At 36.8% G+C, this 12,815-nt stretch overlaps 1 protein-coding gene across 1 annotated transcript in view; it reads left to right on the top strand.

The window, feature by feature from the left end:
- The window catches only part of DYNC2H1 (dynein cytoplasmic 2 heavy chain 1), a 164,891-nt gene that overhangs the window by 71,390 nt on the left and 80,686 nt on the right, over positions 1 to 12,815 (top strand). The window contains exons 66-70 of the mRNA XM_062615336.1: positions 658 to 821; positions 2,061 to 2,180; positions 4,519 to 4,653; positions 5,517 to 5,660; positions 7,808 to 7,897. Of these exons, the coding sequence (XP_062471320.1) occupies positions 658 to 821; positions 2,061 to 2,180; positions 4,519 to 4,653; positions 5,517 to 5,660; positions 7,808 to 7,897 (653 nt within the window). The remainder of the gene's footprint in view (positions 1 to 657; positions 822 to 2,060; positions 2,181 to 4,518; positions 4,654 to 5,516; positions 5,661 to 7,807; positions 7,898 to 12,815) is intronic.

Here is a 12,815-nt window from a genome sequence, read left to right as displayed (position 1 = left end):
AGATATTCCAGCATCTTTAGTTTCATAGACATTCTTTATAACAATTACACAGAAATGAATTTTAATAGAATTATGATCGCACAGTAACCTTCTACAAGTAAATGTAACAGATCCAGAGATGAAATCTAGTGGTTTTGAATTGCATTCAGAAAATGTTGAACCATCTTAAGTTCACCAGTGTGTAATTATGGCTAGTGTGTTTTGGTAGAACAGTTTACCGATGCAGAAATGATATGAGTGTAAATGAGTATGGTTTAAGTTATGACAGGATTGTTACACAAAAGGGTAATCTCCAGTGCATCTTATGTTGTCTGTTGTGTCCTATTCATTGTCTGAAGATTCATTAGTGTTCCTTTACTTCAAGTGCTTTTTTTGCCATTTATGCTTTTTGTACTGGGTAAGGATAAATAAAGTGGTGTATTAAATATGTTCACCATGTAACTTCCTTACATTAGTGCTGTATATTGCATTGTTTTATCTAACAATGCAACATAGGTTATGTTCCTTAAGTTTTTATAATTTATTTTTCTTTTTGAACAATAGCAAATTTTGATAAATATTTGCATCTATCACTCATAAAGTATTACACAAATACCATTATTTTGAGATAAATGTAGAATGTTCCAATCAGAGTATAACATTATTTATTTTCTACAGGACCCCGTTACGCTATACAAATAGGTGAAAAAATGATAGATTATAATGAAGATTTCCGTCTTTTTCTATCGACAAGGAACCCAAATCCATTCATTCCACCTGATGCTTCTTCTATTGTTACTGAAGTAAACTTTATCACAACAGGAAGTGGCTTAAGAGGGCAGGTAGGCATTTAGAACAAAACTAATATATGTATAGCAGACATCTGTAGCTACATCCAGCTTCTGGAAGAAGCCCTATGGTGCAGTTTTCATTAATGCTCATGGAGATATTTTCTAGCACATAAATATGAATAGCAGCATCAATGCTGAAACTAAATTTAAATTTTTAAATCTTGTTTTCATGCACTTGGACCTGAGTAGTGAGTCCAATAGAGAAAATGGAAACCATCTCATTGATATCAATTGCGACAGATTAATTACTAAGCTTCTGTTTCCTGTTCAAGATGCATTTACGGTACTGTGGAAACTTTTTTGTTACTGTTCTCCAGTATCCCAGTTAGAGAATAATACAAAGATAATTTATGTACAGGAAAAATTTGATGGAACCAAAAATCTGTATATTTTACTTGTTTCAAAATGTTAGTAGCTTTTGAGTACTTTTTTTTTTAACATCTAGGAAGTAAAATGTAGCATACAGATAGAAGAGAGCAAGAAAACACAGGAATTAAGGGAAGAAAGTCCCCTCTGTATTTGTTATGAAACAAGTTTTTCCAAACTAACAAGAGGCTTAGAATAGGATGTAAATAAAATGTCAGTAAGTAAGATATAATTCAAAATGTGAAACACAGAGATACGGAACTAGCACTGTACAATGTAACCAGGTGAATTGAATCTCTTTTTTAAGTGGAAATACAGAAAAAAACCTTTGGTTTTTGTTTTCTCTCTTTGTTGGCAGGAGAGGGGTTTGGCTTTTGGTACATCTGCTGGAAAATAATTTGCTGCCATTCTGTCCAATTTTTGCTTTCCATCACTTACATCTTTTTGTATCTGATAACAGTATATACTAATGAAGGCTGCCAGTCATTTAAGCACAGATGTGACTCAGACTGAAGTGCAAAGGTTTAGGTCTCAGCATAAAAGGGTATGAATCAATGGACTTAATAAAGTGATGCAGTGCCTTTTGAGATGTCGTTCAGAATCTCACCTGACCAACATCTGCTGTTATACAAAAGGGCATGATTCACAGTAGTTCCTGAATTATACTGGCCACTGCAGGGTATTCTGGATGGCTACATAGATTTAATGCTGTTGGATCTCTGGGGCAACTGAATAAACACTCAGAAGTCTAATTGCAAGACTATAGACTATATACCAATATATGAATAATGAGTATATATTATTCTATATAGTTAATGAATATATATTAGAAAATACATATAATATAATCTTGTTTCTTTTTAGCTTTTGGCTTTAACAATTCAGCATGAAAAGCCTGATTTGGAAGAGCAGAAGACAAAACTGTTACAGCAAGAAGAAGATAAGAAGATACAGTTAGCTAAGCTTGAGGAATCTCTTTTGGAGGTAAAATAAATTCACCTCCTTTATATCTGTTAAACTAAAAAGTCTATTGGTCTAAAATAATACTATATTGGTATTATTAGAAATAATACAAAATACCATATTGGTATGTATTTGAATGAAGATGGTGAGAGTGTTGGAATAATGAGCCCTCAGAATTTTTGGTTTGAGAAAATAAAAGCATTATTTGCCTAGGGCTGTTGGAAGATTAAAGTAGATAAAGTATGTACATTTGTCATGAAACCATAGTATTTCAATACATTAAGCATTATCAAAGTTAAACACATGAATAGATATAGACTCGTTAAGATTGATTAGAAATGTCATTAACTTTAATGCATTAAAAAAGAGAAAATTTTGTTAAAAATTAAAAAGTCACATTTTTAAGCTTGTGAATCATGTTAAGTGACTGTTTTCCCAGTTGAGAAATTATTCTATATTGTGAAAGGAAAAAAAAACCTGGCAGAAAAATTCCCGGTAGAAAATATAAATATTTGTTCAGAGAGACATTTAAAAATTTATACCTCCACAGTTGTTTCTTGTTAGCAATGAACTGTATATTCTTTATATTTAACATTTTGATTTTCATATTTACAATTAATATTCTCAGTTTTCAGTTTACCCTTTTATTTTAATGAAAGTAATGATGCTTGGAAACACTTGTACAGCTCTATAAGAAAAAGTAGCTTTCAAGGAAGAGGCACTGTTTTGGTTTTTTTTTGTTTACATCTTGTGGATTTCACAGAGCTGTACTTCATGCTGACAGGAATCCTCCTCAAATCCTTTTTTCTAAGATGTCATAGGTGCAGAGAGATTGACTTACTGACTCAAAACCCGTAGTCTGTAGCCAAGTCATAGAACTTTTCAATATTCAGAACAATAGACTTAACATAAGCTAATTGGTTTTATAAATACTAAGCTGAAATCGTACTTAAAATTCTGATGGGGCAGATTTCTCTTACAGGCACAAGGAAACTCATTCTCTAAAAAAATTCCGTATTCACAGCTGATCATTTTTTGGCACCTTAGTGTCTGCCAGAAGCTGAGTTCAGAGATGCAAGAAAAAAATGCCCATTCTTTAGAACAGATTCTCTCTGTGATGCTGGAACTCCAAAATCTTTCACATTTGTCCAGCCTGAATTGTCAAGTGCAGAATTTCAAGTAATTGGTTCCTAACATAACAGCAACAAAAAGTGGCCAAGTGTTAACACTGAGGCTGATTTCAGCTTTGGCATTTTTGTTAGCACTAAAGTCAGAATAATGTTTGACCCTGAAGAAAAAAAAACCTAAAGCTCAGTGGAAACTGACAGGTGCTACATGGACTTTGTCCACAAAGAAGTCAGTGCTGGAGGTGATCTAGCTAAATTCCAGTTAATCCAGAACCAACATTAGCATGCTATCTGAAGTACTATGCTGGTTTTTTCCTGAAAGCTTTGGGACAAAGACACACATTCTGTTGCTATCTCATAGCTCACACTGTAAATCCTTATAGCAAAGTCAGACTCCTTGAAAAAACAGATGATCTTGGCCTTGTCCTCAGTTCTTTTCAACTAGAGAACAAAGTGCATTTTACTGTTCTAACTGGTGAATCTCTTCCTCCAAATGTCCTGAAATGCTGTTCTACATGTAGTCATTCCGAGCTGACTTGACTGATAAGAAGCTAATTTGGTGGTGGTGTCTGACAAAAAAAAAAAACACCAAAAAAAATTGTAAAGAATTGTAAAAAATAATAATAAAAAAAAAGTACTGGAATGTATTTACTGCAGGTTATTAAACCCCCTTAAAAAAATAGTGAACCATTCAAGCTTTTCCCACTGTTTACTAGAAATGAAATTGTTTGCGCAGGAGACCTCTGGGAAAATGTAGGATATTATCAAGGATTTGGAAGGGATCTCTTAAAATTGTTGTAATTGTGAGTACTCATCTCAGTTGGAAAACAGAACTAAATTATATAGAGGATATTGGAATGCTTTTGAAAGTTAATGAATTCATGAATGACTGGGTACGGGAAGTCATTACTAGTAGCCATTTTCAGGTTAAATTGGTAGTTAAATAGAAGAAAAAAAATAACCCTATTTTTTATTTATCATGGGGAAGTTAGGGCTAAACCTCTGATCAAAGGAATTATGCTCAAAAGCTTCCTGACAGCTTAAGTTCCAGAACCTGGCAGTCTGTGTTTTTGGAGTTTTTTCTTGGGGTTTTATTTTCCATGCATCTAATAACCACTGGCTTTCTAGTACTCTTGATACGTTCAGAGAAGGAGAGCTTACAAAATGGTTGCTTTACAGGGTTTTTGTAATGTAACGTAGATGGCTATTTTTTTATTTTTTTTTTTCCACAGACACTTGCAACATCACAAGGCAATATACTAGAAAATAAAGATCTGATTGAATCTTTGAATCAGACTAAAGCAAGTAGTGCACTCATCCAGGAATCACTTGCTGAATCTCACAGACTTCAGAGTTTCCTTGATAAGGTAAGAGAATACTTTGATCTTTTATTGCTGGTTTTCTCCTGCTAAAAATAGTCATCTATATCAAGAGATACTGATCTTATACTCCTATATCCACAGGAGTATAAAATCAGTAACATACTTAAGTTATTTTTTTTGAGTAAAAGATAATGTGGATATGTGGGATATGCAAGTACAGAAAGTATTTGCATTAATTAAATTCCTTTGCTTTACACATGCTGAATAACTATACAATTTAAAGTCTGTTAGTTTCAATTAAAGGAATTTTTCCCAAGGACTTGTGGGCAAGTAATGGGCTTTGACTTTATTTTTGCCATCTACACTTATCATAGAATCATCGAATCAAATAGGCTGGAAAAGACCCTTAAGATCATCAAGTCCAGCCATTATCCCAAGACACACTCTTGCAAACAGTGTGGCTCACATGAATGTTCCTACTTAATATATCCCTTGCTACTGCAAAAATTTATATCACTGCTGATGCTATTAATCTAACATGCTCTTTTAGTAACACATTGCAAAGGTTTCCTCTTTGTTCTTATTTGTTTAAAATTTTCTTTTAAATTTTGAGATGTTCTGTGGTGGGAAGAGACCTCAGTGTTCTAGGGATTAATTTCCAAAAAGTTCTTCATAATTCAAAGATTTTTTTTTGCTAAAAATCATTTCTTCAGTTTTGAAATCTAAAGAAAATGTTTAAGTCTTGAGTGAATGGCCCTCAATTTGAAGAATCGGAAAGGATTCCATTTTCTAAAGCAGCGGGTGTCATCTGAATGTTTTTTTTTCGGTGGGATGAGTAAATGTGGAATAACCGGTAGATGGCAGTAGTGTTCTGGGTTTATATCTAAGTATGTTTGTTTTATCCCCAGGAGAGGGACGCCTATCTCCCGTTAGCTGAGAGTGCCAGCAAGATGTACTTCATTATCTCTGACTTGTCCAAAATTAATAACATGTACCGTTTTAGTTTGGCGGCTTTCCTTCGACTTTTCCAAAGGGCTCTGCAAAGCGAGCAGGTATTTTCTGTTTTCCTGAAGCTGTTAATGCTGCAGAAGGATCAATCTGCTTTGATCCTTAAAATTTGGTAGTTGCTCTGAACATTCTTAGAAACTAATGTATAATAATAACATGATGAAATGTATGATAAGTAGTGATACTGAGCTGATGTGCTTTAGATGCGCAGAATACATACACATGGAGTTTTTAATGACCTTAAGTTACATATAAATTTGTAAAATTGATGTGCCAGCTGAAAACAAAGTAACTCTTATTTGTAATTTCAGGCTCGCTCTTTGTTTAAGGTGATTTAAGAAAAACAAGGTTGTTTATAACTTTATGAAGGACTTTAATTAAAGAAATTACTGGTCTAATCACAGAGAACACTAATTCTATCAACAAAGGGTAGAATAGGAAAAGAGATATTTCTACGTGATTCAGTTAGCTGAAGGAAGATCAAAAATTTATCTACTTTAGCACAGTTTGTAAGCATGAATGTGGCCTGGCTTGTGAAAAATGTAATTTTTACTTTTATGTATTCTACTGGTCAGTATATTCTTCTTACAGAAGCAAAGAATTATAGATTTATGCCTTGTCACCTCATTCTTTACGTTTAAAACTTCTACTGAGTAACAATTTGTCTTCTTTTTATTCAGCATCTCCAAAATTCACCTTACTTCTCTTTGTTTCTACTTTAAAAAGGCATTCACCAGCCTTTCATCGTGTCAATTTTAGATTCTCCTTTATTCTGGCACCTGTGCTTACAACTTTCACAGTATCACAGTATCACAGTATGCTAGAGATTGGAAGGGACCTCAAAAGATCATCTAGTCCAATCCCCCTGCCGGAGCAGGAACACCTAGATAATGTTACACAGGAATGTGTCCAGGCGGGTTTTGAATGTCTCCAGGGAAGGAGACTCCACAACCTCCCTGGGCAGCCTGTTCCAGTGTTCCGTCACCCTCACTGAGAAGAAGTTTCTTCTCAAGTTTAAGTGGAACCTCTTGTGTTCCAGTTTGTACCCATTACCCCATGTCCTATCATTGTTTGCCACTGAGTAGAGCCTGGCTCCATCCTCGTGACACTCCCCCTTTATGTATTTATATACACTAATAAGGTCACCCCTCAGTCTCTTCTTCTCTAAACTATACAGACCCAGCTCCCTCAGTCTTTCCTCATAAGGGAGATGCTCCACTCCCTTAATCATCTTTGTTGCCCTAAACTTTCCTTCAGCTGCAGTCATTACTAGGAACATGGTTCTGACTATAAGAACTTACCCTCTTTAAAGTTCTTTACCTATTAACAACACGAGATTCTAAATTCTTGTTCTTACTTTCACACTCTTTCAAAATATCATTTCTTCCTGCCTACTGTGTTAACTATTTAAAGCTCAGCTTCTGGTTTTGCTGTCTTTGCTTTTTTTCATTTTTGCTTCTCTATCCAATTTTTCATTTTTCCCAAGCTGTCTTTTAGACATGGGAAAGCTATTAGTTGAATCAGGTTGTGAATCCCAATTTTCCTTCTTTATAAACTCATCTCTTCAAATGGCAATATGGTGGAAAGGAACTTGTCTGTGATAAATCTCATACCAACTGTTACTTCCCTCACCTCCCCCCTCCTTCTATCCTATTTTATTCTCTTTTATCCTTTCTTTCAGTTTTCTTCTGTTATAATTAGTCTTTTAGTCTGTAAGCTTTGAAGGACAGGGTATATTTACTATTTTTCTACAATTCTTACTTCAGTTGGTCCAAATTTGACTGGAGGTTTAGCAACTACACTCAATGTCAACACACATTAAATATAATAATTCAATAAATAATCAGGTTTTTACCATGTGAGAACTATGAAATTTCAATGATATTAATGTTAGGAGAAGAAATTATCCTCTCATTCCCTATATATTTATTTTATATATAAAATGTTGTAAAATGTTCACAGTCAAAATATTCAAGGTCAAAATATTTATTTCTCAATGCTTCATTATGAACTTCTCATTTCGTCATCTACTCATTAATAGCTGCAGTTGAATTCAGTAATACGTTTTTAGAACTAGTAAGGGTCATGTAGAGTCCAGATTGTTTGTGTCCTTCTGCTGAAATTTACAAGCAAGGTGCATAAAAAGATTTTTACTTCCACATGAATTTTGAAACCCAAACTTTCTTTTTAGGATTCAGGCAATACTGAGGAAAGAATCAAGTTGCTTATTGGTTCATTGAAACACACAGTGTATGAATATGTTTGTCGTTGTTTGTTTAAGGTAAGATTGTGGGGTTTCTTTTGGCTTTTATGCAGTACATTAGATTTGAAAATATTCTTTCAGCAACAAACACTTTCATGTACTCAGATAAGTAGTATTGTGTTAATACATATGTAGTGCATGCAGAAAATTACACTTGCAGTATATAACATGAAAAATTAGGAGTACTAACAATTAGGATATGACAATATTAAGATTGCTTATGCACATTTCTCCACAGAGCAGTTTTCTAATGGACAAAGGTATTCTCAGTCTAGTCCTATTTCTGCTTTACCTCTGGCTCCTCACCTTTGCCTCATTGTGGCTTCTTGGCCAGTCCCAGGCTTTGCAGTCTTCTGGACACTCTTATTTCTAGCACTTCTACCCATGATGTTTGACCTACCTGTCATGATACAATTTTGTGTGATTATTTGCTCTTTTTTTTATCTATTTTTATAATGTTTTTATTAAAGGAAACAACAACAAAAAAATCCCGTTGTAATAGTCTCCTTTCCGCATCTTGCCTCAAATGTCTTACCTGCTGGCTTGTTTCTATCTTTTCCCCTGTTCCTCCATACGATGTTCTTAATGTATTTCTTTTTTGGTCTGTATTTGAATCAGGTGGATTTTTTCTTTTTGTCTTGGTGAAAACCTATCATAGATATGCCTTTCACTATCCATTTTAATTTTTACTTCCACATGGAGCTGTCATAACAGGAAGTGTTTGTCTTATAGTACCATGCTGAAGAATACATAGTAGGTCTGCACAGATGATTTGAACAGTAGCACAATCATGCAAGTCTGGAGTTTGATCAGTGAGAATGGAGAGATCTTGGAAAATTTTGGGCCTCCTTCCCCCACGCCCCTGTGTAGCACCACTATATTGAGGATGCAGAAGTAGCGGTTATTTCTAAGGATTTTGTTTTAGCAAAGCCTAAGTGGATTCTCATGGAAGACTCATAAGAATTTAATATCTGTGTTTGAAGTCATGAGCATGTGAAACCTTCCAATAAGTCATTACATCTTTCAAATATCGGAAGGCAACTATTTTTATATATCAGAAAAGATTAAAGATTTCAAAAGCAAGGCACAGATAAGAGATTTCTAGTAGGAGAGATTTTCATTGTGAATGATCAGGTTGGAGTTTAGAAAATACTGAAAGTGTATTACTGTGCAGCTTCAGACTAATGGTCCATCTAGCTTAGTATCATGTTCTGGAGAGATACATGATACTAATGGAGAAAATAAGCTCCTCACTCCATCAGCAAGCCACTGCTAATTCTGCCTTTTATCCATGCAATTCTTTAAAGACTCCTGTGACACCGAGGCTTTACTAGTGTCTTCAAAAATGGTATAGCTGATACAAGCTTATACCCTTTTAAGCATGCTAGAATTGGGATGGATGGTCTTGTTTGTCTTACTGTGGTTAATAATTATGTTTGTGTGTACATGATCTTAATATATGTTAGTAACTGAAGTGAAGCACTGGGAATGGTCACCTGTACTGTTAATTTGTCACAATAGTTGCTGTCGTAGGTTTGGCCTGGGTTAGTGTTGTGGTTTAAGCCCAGCCGGTAACTCAGAACCACGCAGCCGTGCTCTCACTCCCCTCCCTTCTTTCTCTCCCCTGCTCCTGGAGTGATGGGAAGGAGAATCAGAAGAATGTAAACCCCATGGGCTGAGATAAGAACAGTGCAGTAACTAAAGTATAACACAAAACTACTACTACTACCACCAATAATAATGAAAATATAGGAACATAACAGGGGGAGAGAATACAATTGCTCACCACCCACTGACTGATACCCAGCCCTACTCGAGCAGCGATTTGGTGTTCATGGATGTGTTTTATTTATCAATACAGAAAGAACTTTAATGCTTTGTACAGTTTGACCCTGATTCCTTGTTTGGTCTTGTTTGCCTTCCAGTCCTACCCCTGTAAAAAAAACACTAGTAAATGCATCCAAATTAAAGTATAATGTACTTTATATGCTTTAATTGTATCCTTGAGGGTACTTTTTCCCATATGGTTTTGTAATTGAAAGATTTAATAAACCAGAACTATTTAAAGCAGCAAACAACAACTTTAGGTATTGGTATGCAGAGAGATACAAACTATGTCAAGAGTTTGGCATGGCTGCCATCATGCATTTCTGCAGTTACATAAACATAGCTTATAGTGTCTGTGGTTCATATGAATTAAGTAATATATAGCCTCTTGGTAGTCAGGCATTCCAAGGTAAATTAAAACTAGTAGGGATATGGTCTCTAAGCCACATGTATCCTTTAGTCAGTAAACCAGAATTCTGGAACTTAATCATAATATTGTTGAAAATACGCATGCAGATGCAGCTGAAGTCACTTTTACTGTATATGATGAACATCTGGAGCACCCTTATTCCATGATTTTGTTGTGTGTTGTTCTTACATCTGTTTCTGAACTTTTGTGTCAAGCTTGTAAAAAGGTATCTGAGAAAAAAGTAATAATAAAAAGAAAGCAAAAAATAATTTCACCCTCTAACATAATTTTGTCCTCAAAAATATAATAGACATTCAGATGAGAAAGCCAGTATTAGTCAACCAGGTAATCTTTTACCTTATAACATGCAAGGAATATTTCCTAGAGTATGCTTCTTCGTAATTGGTCCTGTATCTTTTGAAAATTCCCAGGCAATTTATTTTTTGCTAGTATTTTTGTCAGTTTAATATTCTTCAAATTGTTAATCCTCTGGCTTGTATGTGGAAAACCACACTGTGGAAAATTCAAACATTGTCAAGAACAGCATTAATTTCTATAGGAGGGTAGATGTGTTTATCAGCTGGCTGAGATGCCTGTGCTTTGCAGTCCCATTGTTGATTTTTCTTGCATTCTTCCCTTTCACCTGTGCTTTATGCCTCTTAGTTATGTCACACTTTCTTGAAAGAAATAAAAGAGGTGCCACCTTAAAATCATAGAATAATTAGGGTTGGAAAGGACCTTAAGATCATCTAGTTCCAACACCCCTGCCGTGGGCAGGGACACCTTACCCTAAATCATATCACCCAAGGCCTCATCCAACCTGGTCTTGAACACTGCCAGGGATGGAGCATTCACAGCCTCCCTGGGCAACCTATTCCAGTGCCTCACCACCCTAACAGGAAAGAATTTCCTCCTTATATCCAATCTAAACTTCCCCTGTTTAAGTTTTAACCCGTTACCCCTTGTCCTGTCAGTACAGTCCCTAATGAAGAGTCCCTCCCCAGCGTCCCTATAGGCCCCCTTCAGATACTGGAAGGCTGCTATGAAGTCTCCACGCAGCCTTCTCTTCTCCAGGCTGAACAGCCCCAACTTTCTCAGCCTCTCTTCCCACGGGAGGTGCTCCAGTCCCCTGATCATCCTCATGGCCCTTCTCTGGACTTGTTCCAACAGTTCCATGTCCTTTTTATGTTGAGGACACCAGAACTGCACACAATACTCCAGGTGAGGTCTCATGAGAGCAGAGTAGAGGGGCAGGATCACCTCCTTCAACCTGCTGGTCACGCTCCTTTCGATGCAGCCCAGGATACGGTTGGCTTTCTGGGCTGCAAGTGCACACTGCTGCCTCATGTTCATTTTCTCATCAACCAACACCCCCAAGTCCTTCTCCGCAGGGCTGCTCTGAATCTCTTCTGTGCCCAACCTGTAGCTGTGCCTGGGATTGCTCCCACCCAGGTGTAGGACCTTGCACTTGGCATGGTTAAACTTCATGAGGTGGGCATCAGCTCACCTCACAAGTGTGTCAAGGTCCCTCTGGATGGCATTCCTTCCCTCCAGCGTATCAACCAAACCACACAGCTTGGTGTCATCGGCAAACACGCTGAGGGCGCACTCAATCCCACTGTCCATGTCAGCGACGAAGGTGTTGAGCAAGACCGGTCCCAACACCGATCCCTGAGGGACACCACTCGTTACTGGTCTCCAACTGGACATTGAGCCATTGACCACAACTCTTTGCATGCGGCCATCCAGCCAGTTCTTTATCCACCGAGTGGTCCATCCATCAAATTGATGTCTCTCCAATTTAGAGACAAGGATGTCATGTGGGACAGTGTCAAATGCTTTGCACAAGTCCAGGTAGATGACATCAACTGCTCTACCCCTGTCCATCGGTTCTGTAGCCCCATCATAGAAGGCCACCAGACTGGTCAGGCAGTATTTCCCCTTAGTGAAGCCATGCTGGCTGTCACCAAGCACCTTGTTGTTTTTCATGTGCCTTAGCATGCCTTCCAGGAGAATCTGCTCCGAGATTTTGCCAGGCACAGAGGTAAGACTGACTGGTCTGTAATTCCCCAGGTCATCCATTTTCCCCTTCTTGAAAATGGGGGTTATATTTCCCGTTTTCCAGTCATCGGGAACTTCACCTGACTGCCATGATTTCTCAAATATGATGGCCAGCGGCTTGGCAACTTCATTCTCCAGCTCCTTCAGGACCCATGGATGGATCTCATCAGGACCCATGGACTTGTGCACGTTCAGATTTTTAAGATGGTCTCAAACCAGATCTTTTCCTACAGTGGGCCCAAGGTCTTCATTCTCTTTGAAAATTGGAGGCCTCAGTGTTGGTTTGAGTGGTCCTGATTTTTGAAAATACCGAGTTCCAATTTATCACATTGACATTGCATAGTGATCTGTGCTTTTCAGCACAGCTTTGCTAGAACACATCTATAAAACTTTCTGTGTATCTACAGAGGAATCCTAGTTTTAGCAAACCATTATTATTTTGAAAAATATTGTCTTGTATGTTTGTGTAGTTTATTCCATGGCTCCGTTATTCCTGGTTTATTGCTGCAGTGCTCAGAGACTGGTTGAAATTCAAGTGATGCAGCAGACCTGGGAAAAAGTCAGAAGTCGACAGTGTTTTTTGTTTTCTGTTTGTTTTGGGGTTTTTGGTTTGTTTTTTTCTTTTTTTTCCTCCAAAAT

Source organism: Pezoporus occidentalis, unplaced genomic scaffold, assembly GCF_034315485.1.
Source record: "Pezoporus occidentalis ecotype Australia unplaced genomic scaffold, CSIRO_AGI_Poc_V1 ctg18, whole genome shotgun sequence".
Taxonomy (NCBI): domain Eukaryota; kingdom Metazoa; phylum Chordata; class Aves; order Psittaciformes; family Psittacidae; genus Pezoporus; species Pezoporus occidentalis.
Note: the sequence above shows the minus strand (reverse complement) of the source record. Positions and strands in the feature narration are given on the sequence as shown.